The 20847-nt window shown below is 41.9% G+C and overlaps 1 protein-coding gene across 8 annotated transcripts in view; it reads left to right on the top strand.

The window, feature by feature from the left end:
* NEDD4L (NEDD4 like E3 ubiquitin protein ligase) overlaps positions 1–20847 on the top strand; it is a 339262-nt gene that overhangs the window by 286980 nt on the left and 31435 nt on the right. For all 8 annotated transcript variants that reach the window (XM_066247368.1, XM_066247372.1, XM_066247370.1 and 5 more), the window contains 6 exons: positions 786–863; positions 2861–2915; positions 8512–8570; positions 15780–15845; positions 17523–17752; positions 19420–19541. In XM_066247368.1, the coding sequence (XP_066103465.1) occupies positions 786–863; positions 2861–2915; positions 8512–8570; positions 15780–15845; positions 17523–17752; positions 19420–19541 (610 nt within the window). The remainder of the gene's footprint in view (positions 1–785; positions 864–2860; positions 2916–8511; positions 8571–15779; positions 15846–17522; positions 17753–19419; positions 19542–20847) is intronic.

The raw sequence follows: 20847 nt of genomic DNA, 5'->3' as shown, positions 1-20847 counted from the left end.
CCATGTCTGACTGTATTTTGTCAATTATAAAGCATGACCAAAGATGTCAGACTATACATTTATTTTGTTCGTTCTCCGCGGTATCTTAAGAAGCATATCCTTTAAGAAAACTCTTTTGCAACCTTTGAACTATTAAGACATACATGAGAATCTGATCTGTGGAACTTGAGACTCTCAGTCAGGTTGTATAGTAGGTTTGACTTCATGATGAAGCCGTTTCTCCTTGAGAGAGCACGTGACTTGGCAGTCAGACCAGACTGCGACTCTGACTCTCTGTGTTAGTTAGGAGAGAGTGGAAGGGAGAAGCAGGACACTCAAGCGCTGATGGAGAGGCGATTCCGAGTGTGTTAGGCTAGCTGCCCTCAGCCGGGCTCTGGATCTACAGGGAGATTTACAAACCAGACCTTCACTCCCTCTTCGCCCGAGTAGAGACTCAGCTTCACTGGCACCCTTTATTCTGGTTTCCATAGTAACATCACTGCTAAGCCCTCTTCCTCTTTACCTGCTCAAGGTCTTGGGAAAGCAGTTACCCTTTTATTGAAATATTCTTCCTCTCCTTTCACCAAGGACAAGGAGGAAGAGTGGAGTAGTCTTTTGTGAGAGATGGTCAGCCAGACTTCCGGTTAACAGACGGATCCCTCCCCCTCCCCCATGCGGGCAGGCGTGTGGTTTCTCGCTCATGCACCTTGATTGCCTTGGACCACGCAGCTCTAGTGTGGAGGAGCCAGTGACGACACACAGACAGTCGCTCTTAACACCTTCTGCCTTTTACATTTTTCTTGCAGGAAGATCCACGCCTGAAATTTCCAGTACATATGCGGTCAAAGGCACCTTTAAACCCCAATGACCTTGGCCCTCTTCCTGTGAGTACACTGGAGACACAGGGACAAGTCTGAAAATGTTCATTCATCTGCCCCGTGTTGATAGAGAGGCCCTGTGACCTCTTCTTCAGGCTTTTGGGGGCCCAATGGTCTATAACTTCTTAATAGGATTGGGTATATAACTGAGTTCTAGTGCGTACAATTCATGCAACAGCCAGGACGTATGAAAGGGGTTTCTGAACTGCTAGCTGCTAGTAGAAGGTGGACCTTGTAACTAGGGTGCAAGAGACGTTCTTTACAGGTGACAGTTTAAGCAGCACACGTTTCTTTTGTAATGCTGCAACCACTAAGTTCCACCCATAATGCTGAGTTAGTCACAGGAACAAAAATATTAAAAACGGTGAGAGAGAAAGGCATAGATAATCACAGGTTTTTGTAAGTCATTTAGTGTGCAGATATTTTAAGGGTTTTTTTTTCCTGTTTGATGACTGTTTATAAATCTAATTTTTTCATCAGTCTGTTTTCTTTGGGAGCCAGAGTGGATTGAGGTATTTACTCCAAATTGAATTTTGAGTGAAATTTTTACCATATATCTCCAATTAAAAAAAAAAAACCATACAGGGGCAGGAAGCAAGGTGGAGGAGGGGACAGGGAGGACTTAAGACTATTTGAAATGGAAAGAACCTTTTCTGCTGCCCGGTGTATGGTATATTTTGGCAAAATTTGAAGCTAGGAAGTTTAGGATTCGATCTTTATTCACTAGGTTATACAGATATCCCTCCCGCTCTAAATCTGCTCGGTTCCTGGGTTCGGGTGATAGAGCCCAGAATGTATCTCAAGAGTGAGTTTCCAAAGGGCATGACTGTGTGTGGTCTGGACCTTGTAGGTTCCTGAGTTTCAAATAGCAAGTGGGCACAATTCAGATAATAAGAGCATACCAGCCCTCTCTTGATAATAAATTATCCGAGTCTGTTTGGTTCCTGCGTTTGAACAGGGAGAGTTCACAACGGAGAAGTGTGTGTTAGATTCCTTGGCCAGCCATGACTTGAGTAAAGCATCTGTCTCTAACATTTCCCTATTAACCTTCCTCCTCCCTTCAGTACTCAGTAAATATCTATTTAATTAAATGAGCTGTTCAGCCCCAAACTCAACTATTCCATGGTATGCTGAAGTTTCCCATTGAAGCTTTTGAAGTAGCAGCCCGTTTCCTGTTCATATGGTGAATGCATCTGAGGCTGTGGAACATGTATTAAAATGTGTTCCTCCATGTTGTCAAGGGTTAACTTCAAATGTTTGCAGTTTATTCTTTTTTTTTTTTTTCTTTTCATTTTTCTGAAGCTGGAAATAGGGAGAGACAGTCAGACAGACTCCCACATGCGCCCGACCGGGATCCACCCGGCACGCCCACCAGGGGCGAAGCTCTGCCCACCAGGGGGCGATGCTCTGCCCATCCTGGGCGTCGCCATGTTGCGACCAGAGCCACTCTAGCGCCTGGGGCAGAGGCCACAGAGCCATCCCCAGCGCCCGGGCCATCTTTGCTCCTATGGAGCCTTGGCTGCGGGAGGGGACGAGAGAGACAGAGAGGAAAGCGCGGCGGAGGGGTGGAGAAGCAAATGGGCGCTTCTCCTGTGTGCCCTGGCCGGGAATCGAACCCGGGTCCTCCGCACGCTAGGCCGACGCTCTACCGCTGAGCCAACCGGCCAGGGCCTGCAGTTTATTCTTAATGTAAAAATGTACCCTGCCTGACCTGTGGAAGTGCAGTGGATAAAGCGTCGACCTTGAACTCTGAGGTCACCGGTTCAAAACCCTGGGCTTGCCCGGTCAAGGCACATACAGGAAGCAACTACTATGAGTTGATGTTTCCTGCTTCTAACCCTCTTTCTCTCTCTCTCCCCTTTTTCAAAAACTTAATTTTAAAAAAAATGTGTCCTAGGAGAGAACAGTAAGAAAGTGTCCTAGAGTGTCTTAATTTTGCCTTTGGTTCTGGAACCGCTAGCTAATTTTTATATTTTCTCTCTCTGTTTTTCCCCTGATACTAGCCTGGTTGGGAAGAAAGAATTCACTTGGACGGCCGAACATTTTATATTGACCATAGTAAGTAGGCGCTGTTCTGGACACACAGAGGTTGCCGGTAATGGGAGGGTGCGGGTATTTCAAGTATTGGAGTGAAAGCTTTGTTATTTTACTCTTTGTCTAGGCAGCCAGGTGTTATGTGGCGAGAATGGTACCAGAGAATCAGTGCCCTCGTACGGTACTGTGCATCCCCCTCAGTTTGCTATCAAGTAGCCCACCAAGCTTTCACCCAATTGATCTTGCGACCTATTAACTTGTCATTGTTTTTTTTAATTTAAAAACTTTTTGGGTTGACGATCCCTTGACTTTTGCGCTTTTAATAAATACACCTGATAATAGAAAATAAGGTTACAAGTGATGATGGAGTCCAAAAATTCGTGTGTGTGCAGTGCTTGGCACAGCACACAAGTGTTCTAAACCCTGCCTTCTTGGATCTCAGGGCAAGATGCCCATTCTGACTTATTTTCTATTCACAGCATGTTTCCTTGCACCCAACACACTAAAATATACGCAGTTCTTTCCTCAAAATTGTGGTATATTTGCTGTAGTCATTTGCTCCAGCACCTACAAAAAAAATGTGTGGTTTCTCATTTCAACTAAAAGTTAAACTAATAAAGGTTTGCTTTTAGCCGGTGGTTTTTCTTTTTTCTTTCTTGAAGTGACATGTTCTCTGCATTTATATATCCCTTACAACTTTTTGAAAATGTATATTTAAAAGAACGCTTTTGATAGATTAAAAGCACAGAGCGTGCGTGCAGTGTGGTAGGGTTTTATTCTCTGTTGTCATTTGGTTCTAAACAGTAAGTCTGCACCAGGTTTCCCCATCCTTACCTTGTCTTAACTCATCACATTGATTAGTTAAGCACATTGATGAGCCAGTTGCTGGGATGTCTGGCCACAAGGACGGGGCTTGTCACTATCTCCCAGGCTTATTGCCTTTTCCAGATGTTACTAAGCAACCGAGGGCATGGTAGATATACCTCGTTTTCTGGCATGGGGAATTGAGGGGTTATTTTAAATGGAATTATGCAAGAAGCCAAACAATTCAGAATTAAACCAAAAGTAAAAGTCCTCAGTGTGTTTAGGGGTATAGGCTATACTTTGGTTTAAATTAGATACGTCAAGGTACAGAAGATTAGTTTTTGGGGTTTTTTTTTGTTTGTTTGTTTTTTACAGAGACAGAGAGTGAATCAGAGAGAGGGATAGACAGGGACAGACAGACAGGAACGGAGAGAGATGAGAAGCATCAATCATTAGTTTTTCATTGCGCGTTGCAACACCTTAGTTGTTCATTGATTGCTTTCTCATACGTGCCTTGACCACGGGCCTTCAGCAGACCAAGTAGCCCCTTGTTGGAGCCAGCAACCTTGGGTTCAAGCTGGTGGGCTTTTGCTCAAACCAGATGAGCCCGTGCTCAAGCTGGCGACCTCGGGGTCTCGAACCTGGGTCCTCTGAATCCCAGTCCGACGTTCTTTCCAGTGCACCACCACCTGGTCAGGCCAGAAGATTAGTTTTTATCTTTGACAAGTAAAAATGCTGTTTACCTATTTTCCAGAATTTTACAGTAAGCATAAAATTGCTGCTATAAATGCTTGAAAATGTATGTGTTTTCCTTCATATACTACTTATCATATTCTTAGCATAATTTGCTAAAAGAGTAGAGGAGTCATATCCTTTTTTTCCCATTTAAAACAAAAAACAGATTTTTCCCCCAGTTTTATATATCTTTTTTTTATTTTTATTTTTTTTATTTTTCTGAAGTTGGAAACAGGGAGGCAGTCAGACAGACTCCCTCATGCGCCTGACCAGGATCCACCAGGCATGCCCACCAGGGGGTGATGCTCTGCTGCAACCAGAGCCACTCTAGCGCCTGAGGCAGAGGCCATGGAGCCATCCTCAGCGCCCGGGCCAACTTTGCTCCAATGGAGCCTTGGCTGCGGGAGGGGACAAGAGAGAGACAGAGAGGAAGAAGAGGGGGAGGGGTGGAGAAGCAGATGGGCACTTCTCTTGTGTGCCCTGGCCGAGAATCGAGCCCAGGACTCCTACACGCCAGGCCAACGCTCTACCACTGAGCCAACCGGCCAGGGCCAGTTTTTTATATCTTACAATTTAATTTTTCAAACATAGGTACAAAGAATAATGATTTTTATTAAAACAGGGTTTTATACAGTAATGCAGCCTCTGCTATACACAAAGAATATTTCACACAACACTGTGGTTGTGTCATGGATGGTTATCTGCAGGTCAACCAAAACAAACCTTTTATAAATGTTCCTAGTGTACTGTGAGGACCCCAAAACAAGAGAAACACTATTGCAAACAGCTATTCTAGTGTACATTAAAAATGGTAAAAATCATAGACTGGTGATGTGCATAGAATTAGTAGCACATGTAGCAGATACTTTGGAAAAACAGTGACTTAAAGTTGGTTCATGGAAGGTCAGTGGTGACAGTGTTAGGAAGTTGATGTCCTTGGTCAGAAAAGGGAAAGAATTTGCCCTGTGAAGCAGCAGCACTTGCACCCTAATGCTTGCCTCACTCCTGTGTGCTGAGGCAGAGATGGTCATTACTTGCTAAATGTCTAAGCAGTTCCTTAATCCTAACCAGTCCACCAGTCCCTCCAAGCATGGCATTCCTCAGTTTTCCTGCCAGAACAGAGAGTGCATGGGAGGCTCCTCTTCCAGAGATTGAAGTTTGCCTTTGCCTAAACATACTGAAATGTTCTCTAAACCAGTAGGTGTAAATAAATTAGACCAGAAACTAGGTAAAAAAAAAAAAAAAAGATCTGTTTATAAGAACCTCATTAGCTGTTAACAACATTTCTGCCATTTCTCCTAATTTGTCAAAGTTTGCTCAATGGACAGCAATAAAGGGGTACCTATAAATGAAACAAAGTTCAATTAATGTGCCTTTTCCCCCAAAATCCAATCTATGAAAAATGCAGAATACCTATCTTTTTAAGAGGTTTTATAAGTACACTCCGAAGTGGGTTTAATTACCTGGTGGTGACATTTAGGAATTTTTTTACCTTCCAAATGAACCTCTCTTTCTAAACAGTTTTCCTGCATCTCGTTTTGTTTTTGCAGGACAGAAACCAGGTCACCCTTACACATGCCATTTTACTATGAAAGCTATCATCTTGTGAGTTATTTAGAGTCATCCTGTCTTCCAGCATCACTGGGACAGGTGATTGTACTCTGAATGACAAAGATAGCAATGCATTTATCTTTTAAATAATTAGGTTATTTATTTTATGCTTCATAAAGTCTTAAGAAGCTAGACATTTTCAAGACTAATAATTTCAGCTATCTTACAAATTTAATTTCAGGAGAGATAGTGCTCAGTACCAATCTTTTCTTTAGATGCCTTCATTCATTTGGTTGACATTTATCAAATAGCTGCTATGTCTAAAGCCTGGTGCAGAAGGTTAAAGGAAGGTCTTGCCCTGAATCTCTACCACACTCAGGAATTGTGTGATTTTTATTAAAGACCAGTTGTGCCCAGGGGCTGAGTAATTGGCCACAGGTATCTCATATACAAAGCCAGAAGAGGAAATTAAATTACAGTGATACTGTCAAATCCTGTTCTAGTCTGTTCTGCCCACAGACTTACCCAACCAGTTAATAGTAGCTAAATTGATTGAGTTCCTCATTCTTCTACTTCATTCTTGTCCTTTCATTTGAAAAATGTCTCAAAGACAAAAAAAATCAAGTTTAGATTCCAAAATTCTAGGGGGGAAAATGGATAACTGGCCACCATACATTCATATATTGACAGTGCTTAGCTGCAGAATTGATCTTTATTGTAACCACAGAGAAACTTACCTAGTTCTGAAAATTTAGACAATTTTAAAGGAACTTGGTTTTCATCAACAGCTTCATTGGGTCATTCAAAAAATAATATATTAGGCTCCTTGTCACATGCTAGGAAGTGTGTGCAGTGGTGGAGAGGAGACTACAGAGAGGGGCAGCGGGAGTACTGGGGAGGATTTCCAGTCCTGCATTAGAGGAGAGAACCCTTTGTTAATCCAGAAGTGGAAGAGGCAGAGAGTGCACCTGCTCGCCAAGGGGCTGCATACCAGGCACGAGAGGCTGCAGGAGGACTTTATGGACTGGATTACCTTCCAGACAGATCCCAAAGGATGAGGAAGATTAGTCAGGCACACCAGGACATGCACGGGTGTGTGAAGTTCAGAGAAATGAACAGATGCAGATGAAATGTGCAGAAGCAGATGGTGCCATGTTCAGAGAAATGTGGCAAGGTTGCCGTTGGCCATCGTGCAGAGGAGGCAGCCATGGCACACAGGTCAACTCCAAGGGGTTCTGGAAGGTGTGGGAACTCAGTCCCTTCTGAAGGCAGGAGGGCGCTCTTGAGGGTTTGCCAGAGGAAATGACGATGGTCAGATGGGTTCTTTAGAAAGAACCTCTTGGCAGAGCTATGAAAGGCGTGTTGAACAGGGATAAGACTGAGGCCAGGGAGACCTAGAGATGGTCCAGGGAAAAGATGAGTGATCAGAAGGAAGCCTCATCAGAGAGAGGGAAGGACAGGTGACCACCAGAGGTAAATGGCCAGGCAGGAGAATGGGTGTGTCCAGATTCCAGATTTGAACAGTGAATGGAGTATGATACTGTTAATTGAGAATATAGGATGACATGAACAGTTTTGGTGTTAGGAGACTATGGGTTCAATCTTGATAGAGTTGGGTTGAAGGTACCTGAGGGAAATCCAGGTGCAGATGTTAAGGGTGGAGCTTGAAGTTCAGGTCTGGACTAAAGAATTTGGGAGTTGTCATGTATAGGTAGCCATGAACTTATTTTCTGCTTTGATGATGATACCCAGTCCTTACGGTTGTAGTCCACAGCAGTTATTAGTCAACTCTACTCTGTTCCCACGGTTTGGTTTTCTTTTCTATGTATTATTCTTCATCCCAGTAGCAAGTTTTACTTTCCAAAGTCTTCTATTTTCATGGTCAGGAGCCCAAAACTGCCTTTTGCTTCCCATCTTTTGGAAGAAAGAAAACCACTTTTTGCCAGCTTGGCCAAAAGGGAAGCCTTTGTCTGGACTCTTCCTGCAGCATCTAATTCTCATTTTTTGGACTGCCTTACTTACTAGCTGCTTTGATTGTTGTGTGCATATGAGTGACACATGTAATGGGTTATTCATTTGTTCATGTAGGATTCTTAATCAGAAGCAGATTTTCAAGATCCTGAGCACAGACAAAAATATTTGAAATGAGAAAAAAAAAACCATGAGTGTTTGTTAACTTCCAGTGCCATTTATTCAATTAAGTGAAAATCAAGATCAAGTTATAAATCCTTGAAAGAACAGGGGTTTATAATGGATATTTCAGCAGGTTGCTTGCCAAAACCAGTGTAAATAGATGGTTTTACTTTAGTTGTGCATTTTTTATTGTTTTTTAACTAAACAGTGTGCAGGAGGTTTACCAGAGAGAGGATTGTTCTCTTCTAACCCTGAAATACTAAGTTATCTTGGGGGCCAGGTCAGGGGACTTAGAGAGCTTTTGAAAAATGTAGAAATAATTATTTCTAAGACTTTTTTTTTTACATAGAATATATGAACTAATATGCTGATTTTTTTCTTTAATATTAATTTGCAGACAGCAAAATAACTCAGTGGGAAGACCCAAGACTGCAGAACCCAGCTATTACTGGCCCGGTCAGTGTTCTCAAGTTCTGTATTATTTTGATCTCATCAAAACACATATTTCTATATATTATTGCTCACTGTGGTGTGCTTGAGTAGTTTAACGTTACTCCCATCTCCTATGGGGATTTCTGGGTGAGGTAGGGCTGCATTTGCCTTTTCACGTGACTCACTATATATAGGAAGAGAAACTGGTGTGATAATGGTTGCTAACTAAACTAAACATCTTCTGTTTTCCATTATAAAAGAGTGGATCATAAGTGTAACAAATCCAACTGTCCTCTCTTTCCTTTTAATTGAGGCAAAGCCAGCCCTGTATTTGCAAAATATTGTCATTTCTTTAAGGCCAAGGGCAGTTAATGCATGCTAACAAACCTAAGCTGTATTCTGGATCTCGTCCAGCGCTGAAAATCTGTAAAAGTTTGTGTGAAGTTGTCACTAACCTCTGGAGCTGGCAGATAAGAATCTTTATCTCTGCTGGCTCACTAGCTCCCTCATATCCCCTTTGTGTATGCCAGGTGGGGAAAGAACCAGTTCTGCCTTGGGTATGGTGCTACCCTCTAAAAATGCTGCCGCACACTGTTTGTAAGGAAAAGTGGGAGCCCCTGGGCCACTCAGCAGTAATGCACTCTGGGTATGCAACCCCTGGGAGGGGTCTGTACGACAGGCCATGCTTACCTCATCAGCAGGGAATCCACCCACTGGCCTCTTGTTATAAGAGTGCAAAGAGATGAGTTGGAAGTATAGAGATTCTTATAAACTAGAGGAGCAAAAAGAAGTTCAGTTTATTATACTGAGTGCTAAGAGGCCGATGGGTATGTTTAAAATACTAATTTCATGGCTTTAATGTGACTCAGTTCAAATTATGCTTTGAATTATAAAGGTAAGTCCATTTGAAAACTTAAATGATGTTATAATGCAAATGCACCTTGATATCTGACATCCCTTTACTTGTCTGTTTACTTGATTTGTTCCACTGCTTTGGTGCAGTTTACAAAGTGCCCAGTAATACTGGGGTTAAAGCAGACACTCAACTACTTTTTCTCCATGTAGCTCAATCAATACCTGCCATCCTACCGTGGCTTTTTTTTTTTTTAATTTATTTACAATCACAATACATTGTGAGAAGAGCATTTTCTGTTCTCCATCATGAAAAACAGGTAAATTCATGAAACAAATGTTTTCAACTAACAGAGGACTTTTACCATGCTATTTCCCAATCTTTTTTACATCTTTTTTATGGCTCATTGATCATCTACATTCACTCAAGCACAGAGCCTTATTACTATTGAAAATTGCTTAGCATCATAAATCCAGGTAGATTTGCCCCCAAGAAAGATCTCTGTTTGTTTTTTTTGTTTTGTTTTGTTTTGGTTTTTTGTATTTTTCTGAAGTTGGAAACAGGGAGGCAGTCAGACTCCCGCATGTACTCGACCGGGATCCACCCAGCACGCCCACCAGGGGGCGATGCTCTGTTGCAACCAGAGCCATTCTAGCGCCTGAGGCAGAGGCCTTAGAGCCATCCTCAGCACCCGGGCCAACTTTGCTCTAATGGAGCCTTGGCTGCGGGAAGGGAAGAGAGAGACAAAGAGGAAGGAGAGGGGGAGGGGTGGAGAAGCAGATGGGTGCTTCTCCTGTGTGCCCTGGCCGGGAATCGAACCTGGGACTCCTGCACACCAGGCCGATGCTCTAGCACTGAGCCAACAGGCCAGGGCCAGTTTGTTTTCTTAAAGAGCTTGGTTTACTCTTTTATTATTATTGGTGTTATTTCTTTCAATAAGAGTATATGTATTTAGATAATTATCAACTTAGTATAGACATCTGGCCCTACTTGTCATTCAATTCTGAATATTTGATTAATTTCCGTGTGATTTTTCTCCTTGACTTACAAGTTATTTAGAATGTGCTTTTTAGTGTCTAAGACTATGGGGGAATTTTTGCTTATCTATTTCTTATTCAATTCTAGTTATATGGCATTGTGATCAGGGAATATTGAATATGGAATATTAGTAATCAGATACTTGAAACTTCTTTGGAGGCTTGGCCATATTTTTTTTTAATATTCTTCTGTGTTTGAAAAGAATGTATTCTGACTTTCTTGAGTATAGAAGAGTTCTTTATATGTATATCATTAGATCAAGCCTGTGGTGTTCAGATCAATCCATTTCCATCTCTACTTTTTCCCTGGCTGTTTTAGCTAACTAAGACAGCTATGCCAACTCCCACAGCGACTGACTCTGTCAATCATTACATCATTTTCTATTTGTCAGGAAAATCTTTTCTGTCTCTTGCTATGTTTTTTTCTTTTCTTACCTTCTATTAGATTGATAGAGTACTCTTTGTTTTCTCTCCTTTTCTATACTTGCTTGGAAGTTGTATTTTCTCTTTCTGTTCTCTTAGCACTCACATTAAAATTTTTAATTAATGCACTTGACTTAATGTCAAAATTAATCACTCTTTCCTCTCATCCAGGATAATATAGGACTTTAGGAAATGTTAGTGCCATTATTCCCACTCCCGTTTCCCATTGTTCAGTGAAGCATTGCATTTATCTTGTCTTGCAACTCTCCAAATTGTCATTAGTATTTTATCTTTTTTTTTAACAATCAGTGCTCACCTGATTTCACTTCGATATAAACAGATTTCTTTGTCCACCACTGACCCTTGCATCCCCTTTTTTCTAGGTTTTGTTCTGAATGATGTATAACCTCTAGTTGATAGTTCTAAAAGGGTAGTCTACAGATAAAGAAGTATCAGTTTCATCCAGAAATTTTTCATCTAAAATACAGATTTGGAGCTCCATGCCAGACTTACAAAAACCCAGCAACTTGAGGAATGGGCCCCACAATCTGTGTTTTAACAAACCCTCCCAGAGGTTCTGATGTCCCCTCGAGATCAAGAATCTCCGCTCTAGCAGCAGTTTCAGCGCAGCCTGGTTGGTACACACAGTCTGAGAGGACTTAGTTGACCTCTCTGTGAAATGATGGTTCAGCTCATTATAGAATTCTTGGCTAATAGCTATTGTTCTTCAGTCCAGGTACTTTGGAGATACCCTTTCATGTCTTCTGGTCTCCTTAACTGATAATGAGAATTTTGTTGTCAATCTAATTATCCTTTTTTTTTTTCATAGGTATCTCTCTTTTCTCTGGTGATTTAAAATTTTTCTCTGTGTCTTTGATGTCTTGCAATTTTACTGTATCTTAAGTGTAGATTTTTAAAAATTTATTCTGCTTTGGACTCATTATGATTCTTCATTATGGGGACCATGTCTTTCCTCCACTCCAGAAAATTCTCAGCAGTTATTTCTTCACATGTTGCATCTTTCCTATTCTTTCAGAATATCTGTATCAGTAACTGTTGGGTAAATGATTCACTTTCACAACTATCTTCCTTATTTCTTAGCTTTCATATTTCCATCTCTCTTTTGTTGCTGTATATAGTGGGCTCCACTCTTCCAGTTAATACTTTATTAAGCTTTTTTGTATAATCTACTCTTCATCAGTTTATTTTGTCTATTATTTCAGTGACTGTTTAATTGCTCAAAGTTCTACTTGCTCTTTTTAAATTGATTTGGAGTTTTAGCTATTTTTCTGTCTTGTTCATTCCTTTATTTTCTTTTTAATTTATACTTCCAACTCTTTAGTCATTCTTAAAATGGCCTCTTCCATAACCTTTTTTGGATTATTCTGTTGTCTCTGGTCCCAGGAACATAAAATATCCTCACTTGTTGTGTCTGTAGACTTTCCTCAATGGTAGTTTATTGCTCAGTTCAGTTTATAATTTGTGTCTGTGTTCATCTTTATATTTTTTTTTCCTATGGGGCTTTTTTAAGTTCTGACCTGTATTTACTGTTAACTGCTTGGCTTGGGTTCATTCGCCCCCAATAAGCATCACTATGGATTTCATACCCACTTTGGTATAGCCTTGGAGTATGAATTATTACAGGTCTGTTTCTTTTTCTTTTTCTTCCATTTATGGTCCTGGACAGAAGGTAAGCTTCTTTGCAACTTTCCTGGGCCAGTGGGCAGGGTTTTCTTGTCCCCTTTTCAGATGTAAGTTCTGAGCAGGGAACTCTGTTCCGGTCCCTAGGTCATACAGACTGTTGGCCAAGTTCTGTGATCCTACCTGAGGATTAAAACCCAAGCCCGAACTCCTATGTCTAGGTCCAGTGCCCACTTATGTCTCTATTTTGAATCTTTCTGCTTATCTGGTACCTAGAATTTCTCTTTTTTCCAAGTTTGAAAAATATGTATTAGGGGACAGGGGACCCTTTCTGTGTCAGCCCAGCACAGCATTGCTGTAAGTCAATGTGCTGTCTGTATAACAAGTGTCGCCATTAAAAGCATTTGTGAAACTGCTCCCCATGCTTGCTTCTCTCATAAGTAATATCTCATGCTTATGTAACACTTTGTACTTTTCCGAGAACTTCATAATCATCTGCCTTGACACTTTTAGCAATCCCCTCCGGAAAGTAGGGAAGATATTATTGTTCCCAACTTGTCAGTAGACCAGAAAGCTAATTATGTTGCCAAAACTTCCAGCAAATGTCAGAATTGGGACTAGAGCCCCAGGTGTGCTAGCCTCACCAAGTCCCTACGCCAGACATGAGCCTGTCTTTCCAATGAGCTCCAGTATCGACTGGACAGCAGTGACATGAAAACATTTAGAGCCATCTCACACAGTAAGTCGGGTTTTCATTTTTCTCAGAAGAGAAAGCCTGCGCAATGCATAGCAAAAGGGCTTTAATCCACAGGCATGTAATTGTTCTAAACTTCTAAATTGTCTGTAGGAAATTGTCTGTAGGAAAATAAGATGCCAGGTTTTCAAGAGAGAATAAATAATTTGGCCAAAACAAGAAACTTACTACGCCTGTGATTCTCCTCCAAGGCTGCACATAGGGATGGGTGTCTTTGTCCTGTTACATGGTTGACCTCTTTTCAGGAGGAGAATGTAAAAACCTACTGTTCCTGTTTCGTTATAAGAACCACCTCTAGAGAGCCAAGATCAGTACTGGAGGAGGTTAATAATTCCTCAACAGGCATGCATTGTTCACAGATGAGGAGAGGCCAGAAATATCTCAGCGGCTTATCCCACCCACATCTAGCTGGCACCTAGCACATTACTAGTCAGACAAGGGACAAGCTGTCATGGGCTGGGGGCCACAGGAAATTTGTCACGTAAGACTACAGAACTTCACAACGATGAGTGTTCAAGCCTTTTTTCAGCATGTTAAGGGGGGGAAACTAACACACACACAAAAATAATTGCTAGGAATTATAGATTTTTTGGAAATGGAAGTACTGTCAAGGTCTAGTCAGATCCTTCTGCTTAGCCATACTGGAGAGTTTGGAAGGAAGAAATGCCATCCTGGAGAGTTTATGGCAGAGCTAGCTACAAGAGAGTCTATTCTAGAAATCAGGTTTTCTAAAGCTGGCATAGGATAAGAAAGGAAATGAATGTTTTCATTTTCTTCCATTTATGGTCCTGGACAGAAGGTAAGCTTCTTTGCAACTTTCCTGGGCCAGTGGGCAGGGTTTTCTTGTCCCCTTTTCAGATGTAAGTTCTGAGCAGGGAACTCTGTTCCGGTCCCTAGGTCATACAGACTGTTGGCCGAGTTCTGTGATCCTACCTGAGGACTAAAACCCAAGCCCCTCCATCAGTCTGAGAATGTCAACCAAACGCTTTGCCTCCCCAAGGCTTAGCACTCACTGGACGTAATTTGGTCCCTCCTGTCCCTGGTTTCTGGTCCAGTGTCCCTTTCTCAGACCACCTCATAAAATAGCCTCCCAGGGACACTATTTTTTTCCTCGTGGCATTTGCCACGATGTATTCACTTATTTCTTATTACCTGTTGCTTGCAGTGGTGTGTGAGCTCCAGGAGACAGTGGGGAAAGAACTCTGGTTGGTGTGCCATTATTTCCCTGGCACCTAAAATGCCTGGCACAGAGCAGGTGCTCAAGAAATACCTGATGAATGAATTGGCAAAGTGAACCACCAAAGAGCAAATAAATACACTAGATGGAAAAGCTTAGTTTTTTATGGCATGTAATATTGATAGCACCAAAAAGAATGCAAAATGTCTTTATTGCCTTATGTCAGAACACTGTATCCTTTTCCTTACTGTGTTGGCAGTTGTCCAAATGTAGAAAAAATTTCTGCATTTTCTAGAATAAGAATTTATACACGATTTTGTCAAATTAAACACTGTCCAGAGTAAATCTGCTATGTGGTCAAGTCCAGTGTTCAGTGCTAAAGCAAATGAAAAGTGGATTAAAACTAAGGAAAGACCGTAAGTCATATACATTGTCTTCAGATGTATAAATATGATGTCCTTATTGCTCTTGAATTACAAAGTAGAACACTGACATGATCATTGTTTGCTGTAGGAGTGGTTATTTGTTTTTGTTTTGGCTTATTTGTGTGATTGTCTTAAAAACAGTATGAAGGAGGGAGGCTTATATTTTTCCTCTCTCCTCTTTCTGGTCAGAATAAGCAAGGTGAAGGTATGAGGTTTGGAGTGTGGAATCACTTTACTAAAGATCAGTATATTTAACTAGCTTAGCCCAAAATAGGATCAGCAAGAACCATTCTTGCCCAAATGCACACTCTTCACCAAAAAGTATTGAGTCATTCTGAGTATGAGGCTGCCACATAATATTTTTAAAAATCCTTGTCCAAGACAATTTTGTAAATGTAAGGGGCAAACTTCTAACTCCTACACGGGCACTTTCCAGAGTCTGTCTGTCTACCCAATACAAGAATATCCATTTAGTTGCTTTTCCACTCGTATTGCCTCCCAAAGATTTTTAAAAGCACGATTCATCTTTTCAAAATGACAGTCTAGGTCACTTTTGGGTTGCATGTTCAAGTATCATAGTCAATAACTCTTATCTCAGTGACAGCAAAAAAAAAAAAAGTACACCCTGACTCATATTCAGACAAAAGTCACATTGGAAAGTGTATTTTATATAGCATATCCCTGAATGACTCTTGACTATCAGTATAGTTTTTAGGGATGAAAGCCCTATTCATCGCTGCTTTGCCTTAATCATTTCTAGAACTTTCCCATGTGCTCTGTGGACATGTAAATTTCAGTGATAACATGGAGAGTAAGAATTTTAAGGTTTATGATTCATGAAACTCTCTGAAGGTTGGCTCAGTTTTTAATAACACTTCAAGTGTATTGTTTACATTGTCTATATTTATGAATTTATCTTCTAGGCGGTTCCTTACTCCAGAGAATTCAAGCAGAAATATGACTACTTTAGGAAGAAATTAAAGAAACCCGTGAGTAACATGTCTTCCAAAAGTGCTGTGTTAGTCCTTTGTATGCTACCAGAGTTACTTCGGTGAGAACAGCTTATTTGTGGCTTTTCTGCATGTACTAAAAATACCACCTTCCTTTTTCCATTGTGCTTCGATCCACTGGATGTTCCATCCGAGTTTTCTTTTTAACAGAAATGGTCAGTGGAGATGAGCTAGTGTTACATATCAAATCACCTGAAGGGTAATTTCTTATGTAATACATAAAAAGATAGAAAGGATTTTATGGGAAATAGAATAATTCAGGACTTAGTCCAAAAATTCAGAGAAGCTTCTGCAATGGCCTATGGTTATCATATTTAATAAAACCTGGATCCTAGTTAGAAAAATATTCAGGTCCCTTCCTTTAAATTCAGAAGTATAATTTTAATTATTTATAACAATCTATTTATTATAATATTTAATTATAATATTTGGCATATTAAGATCAAGTATAATTTTCATATTAAAATTCTCACTGGGGAGCCCAATGAGATTTTTTACAAAACTGAGAAACCCAATAAAGTTTTTATAGGCACCATTTTAAATCACAATATTTTCTACTGGCACTTCACCCCAAATATTTCAACACGATGTCGTCTATTTCACTCTGTGGTTTCACTCCTGAGATACAGGTCTTACCTGCTTTCTCCTCCATTTATGCATTCACTGTTTGTTTAGGGTTTGGGGTTTTGTCTTGTTTGGCCAGGGGTTTGTGCAGCGGTCCCCCTTTCTTGGCTCCTTCCCACTGGGGACAGGAGAGCATCCACCCCCACTCCATCTCCCCGGTTTGCCTGTGCCCCACCCATTGCTGCCTCTTCGGTCTGGTCCCTCAGCTGGGGCCTCACTTTCTGGGCATCTGCTGTGGATGAGGCCCTGGGGACACAAAGATGCAGGAGAGACCCTCTGCCTCGGGACCTCCCACCCGGTTCTGTTCTCTCTTCCAATGTCCCAGTTCAGGTGGCTCTCAGATAACTAGTTTTGAAATGACTCACATATTCACATAGAGTCCCTGCAGAGTTTCTTTGCGCACTCCTCCTGGTAGTAAGTGATGGCTTTGTGCCTGGCATCCTGTCTCACTGACTGACTGCAAATCCATTTGCATGGCAAGGCTGCCCCTGTTCTCATTTCTCCAAGAGGTGGTTGCTCACAACTTGTCAGGTGCTTTTTTACTTTCTTTATGATTAACTGTGGCCTTCCCCCCAACGTGGCATGATAAACAGGGTCCTGTTCCCGTGACAACAGAATCAGCTGGTAGGCATCCTGGATCACAACCAGCAACAGGGGACCCTGGTAAGAGTAGAGAGTGCGCTCACTCTGGCCAGTTGGGGCTTATTGGGGGATTTGATGACCTGGACTGAAGTTGCTTTCTTCAACAGAAACAGTATATAGAACTGACCATATTTCAGTTGCTAGTGGGTAAGCGCCCACAGTGGTTCCTAAAAGGGGAAGTGTGGCTCTCTCCTTCTGTAGCACCTGCTGCTGTCTCAGCCTCACCGTGAGGCTGTCTGTCTCTGGGAAACGAGACAGACAGCAATTCTGTCTTGCTCAGTTGGAACCACTCACCACTGCTTGTTTATTTGAAGACTGCCATCATTTCTGTTCTTTGAAGTCAGGTATTGACTGTAGAATGATGTGCTTTTTTATTTTCCTTCTGTGTAGGCTGATATTCCAAATAGGTTTGAAATGAAACTCCACAGAAATAACATTTTTGAAGAGTCCTATCGGAGAATCATGTCTGTGAAAAGACCCGATGTCCTAAAAGCTAGGCTGTGGATTGAATTTGAATCGGAGAAAGGTCTGGACTATGGGGGTGTGGCCAGAGAATGGTTCTTCTTACTGTCCAAAGAGATGTTCAATCCCTACTATGGTCTCTTCGAGTACTCTGCCACGTAAGTATATGGAGTGAATGCAGAAGGAGTCCATTCTGAAACAGTTTTTATTTTTTTTTTTTTGAGAGAGAGAGAGAGAGAGAGAAACAGGAACATTGGTCTGTCCTGTGTGTGCCCTGACCGGGGACTGAACTGGCAGCCTCCGTGCTCCAGGACAATGCTCCAACCAAATGAGCTGTCTGGCCAGGGCTTCAGTTTTATTCTTAATAGTTTCAACTCAGTAAAAATATAAGCAGATCCTCATTTGAAATGAATTAACACTGCTGATGTCTGTCCTCACTCCCAACACATGTACCCCTTTTAAGTCTAGAAGAGATGGTGACTCTACCTGGTGAAATAATGTTCTCTTGAGCACCTAAAAATGATCTTTTTCTTGTCTGTTGGGTCCACGTAATTGAAATTGAAAATGTGCGGGGTATTTATGGTAAGGAACAAGAGGCAATTTTCATTCAGAATGTTATGTTAATTCAGGAGAATTCATCAGTGTCAGAATTCAGAAAGTCATTGTCATCTCATGGACAAAAATAGTTTCCAAAGTTACACTAGTTAAAGACAAATGATGATGCTTTTGAGGAGGACCCATTCTTCAGAATCCGAAGGAGGAACATGCCCTCCCTGGTCCTGTAGGGGAGAACTAGCTCCCCGTGAATGAGGATTTCATCATTATCATGCACAGAGATTGTGATTCAACTGCTTTCTCAGGAATCCAACATGGGCTGCTTGCAAGGCAGCCATCATCCTCCGGGCTGGGGGCCCGCGTGCCTAGGATGGTTGTTGACCTTGCTGAAAGGCAGCCTCTGATCTGAGGGTCCTGAGTTCCCCCACACCTTCTACCCAGTGCCAGTATCTCGGGGGTTCTGTTGGAAGGCAGCCTCGGGATCCTGCCCAGTTTGCTCCAGCCAAGAATTGCTGAGCTTGTTATTGTTGTTGTCCCGTGAAAAAGCTCGCTAAGTAAAACGGATGAAAACCACTGAGTGGCAGGCAGGGGAGGGGGCAGGGCCCTCACCTCTTACCTGCATTCCCGGAGAGCCCCTGAAAGCATCTGTCTGTGGAGCCCCATTTGAAAGCCACTGATCCTCATGATTTTGAGACCAAATGCAGACAGGTGAACATTTTATATGGTTCACATTGTACCCAGACAGCCATATGCTGTTACCAGCGCCCTTGGGGCCTTCCAGGGCAGAGCCACGGTCAGACTACACATTGGGCCCGTAGGAAAACTCTTAAATCTTCAAACCAAAGGCCTCTCAAAGGAATGAAGCCTCTCCCTCCTCGGAGACCGTGAAGGACTCCTGATGTTGCCAGTCCGTGCGCAGGCCTTTGCTGTGTGATTGTTTGCACATTCCCAAGAGATTGGGCTGACCCATACAAAGCTGACATTTTTATAGATCAAAAATAGTCAGATATCAGCACTTTCCTACAGTTTAACTTAAAAGGGCATGCGCACCCGCTCTCTAGGACCTCAGTGTTGGGTGGCAGGAAAAGGCTGACGAAATGGGAAGACAAGTCTCATTTCTCGCTCACGCCGCTCCCCAGCAGGAGTGGGAGGTCCGCGAAGAGCCTTCAGCACCCTAACAGCTGGTGACAGGTGGCAGAGGAAAATGCACATTCTTGCATTTCTGCCTTAAACATGTGATCAGGCTGCTCCTCTCTCTTCCTTCCCCAAGGGACAACTACACGCTTCAGATCAATCCCAACTCCGGCCTCTGTAACGAAGACCACTTGTCCTACTTCACTTTCATCGGCAGGGTGGCTGGTCTGGCAGTATTTCACGGGAAACTCCTAGATGGTAAGTTATTAAAACCGTCTTGAAGTCATAAAAACAGGACGGTACAGTTCGTGGTTCCTTATTACGTGTCCTCTTTCCTATCACAGACGTTAAGCAAAAGCTTTGCTGGTTCTGTGTAACTCAATAACTTATTTCTGTGTTTTGCCCACGATGGAGGTACTTTTCCCTGATGTCATCTTAATTTGAGCCCTGCAAACATAGTGTCTGCACACAGTTTAAAATTCTGTTTATAAAAGAAACAAGTGTGAAGCACAGAACATTCTGTGAGTGTGCATTTCCTGCTCTTAAGCATAACTTCATGTGTTTTTTTTTAGCAAGACATAGATTTTGGTGGAAAAAATTAATTTCAGAGTTAATAAAAATGACCCGATTCATTGAATATCCTGCCATGGCTTCATTTGCCCCCCCTCCCATTATTATTTTTATTTGAATGTGAACCAACAGTAAGTCATTTCAAAGCAATGTTATAATTCAAGTAAGACCTTGACCCTGGGATCACTGCTACCCAGATGGCACAAAATAATCTCCTTCTTATTTAGAGCAGTCGAGCCATGGAAGAACCTCAGGGTGCCTTGGGAGTTAAAAGTCGAATCCCCTCCCTGGTTCTGTCTATAGGCTTATTATAGAGTCTTCTTACGGATTTGCTCATTTCAAAAGTACTGCCCTTGAGCAAATGCTGTAGAAATCATTATTGAGGAAGGAGAATTGGAAATATTTCTGAAGGATTTGTAGGACCTCAGTGTTTGAGGGTAGAAGACAGACTAAGATTTGAGATTGACATGAGAGTTACTGTAGAGAGAGAGATTTCCAGGGGAATTATGTCAATTGCGTCTGCGAAACCTTAGCAATTCCAATAAATAATTGATGTACCTTCTGTACTTTTATCCTTTAATATGTTTTTACTGGCAATTGCTAGCTGGTTTTGAGCCTCTGATTTCAGTGTTTTATTTTTATTGGGGAAATAAACACTTTTTTTCATTGGAAGAAAACTACACTCACTCTTTTTGTGTGTATAGCAATTGACTGTGTTGTAATTTGCTGACTGGAGTCACGCCGGTTCAGCTGTTCAAGTTCACTTTTCTTTGAAGGTCTGTCTGTATCCCTTCTGCCCGGTGAGAAGACATTCTCAGTGGCTCGGGACAGTATGTCAGCTGTGATCTTGAGCCCAGTGAACCTGTAATCTAGTGGGAAAACAGAAGACACACAGAGACAAGAGTCCAAGCAGAAGGGAATACAGGGAGTACTCCAAGGAGACCCCAGTTTGGCTGGAGGCTCGGAGCACTTCCCCAGGATTAGGCATGCCTTG

This window comes from Saccopteryx bilineata, chromosome 11 (assembly GCF_036850765.1).
Source record: "Saccopteryx bilineata isolate mSacBil1 chromosome 11, mSacBil1_pri_phased_curated, whole genome shotgun sequence".
In the NCBI taxonomy this organism is placed as follows: Eukaryota; Metazoa; Chordata; class Mammalia; order Chiroptera; family Emballonuridae; genus Saccopteryx; species Saccopteryx bilineata.
The sequence above is the reverse complement of the archived record's forward strand: the minus strand, read 5'-3'. Positions and strand labels throughout refer to the sequence as shown.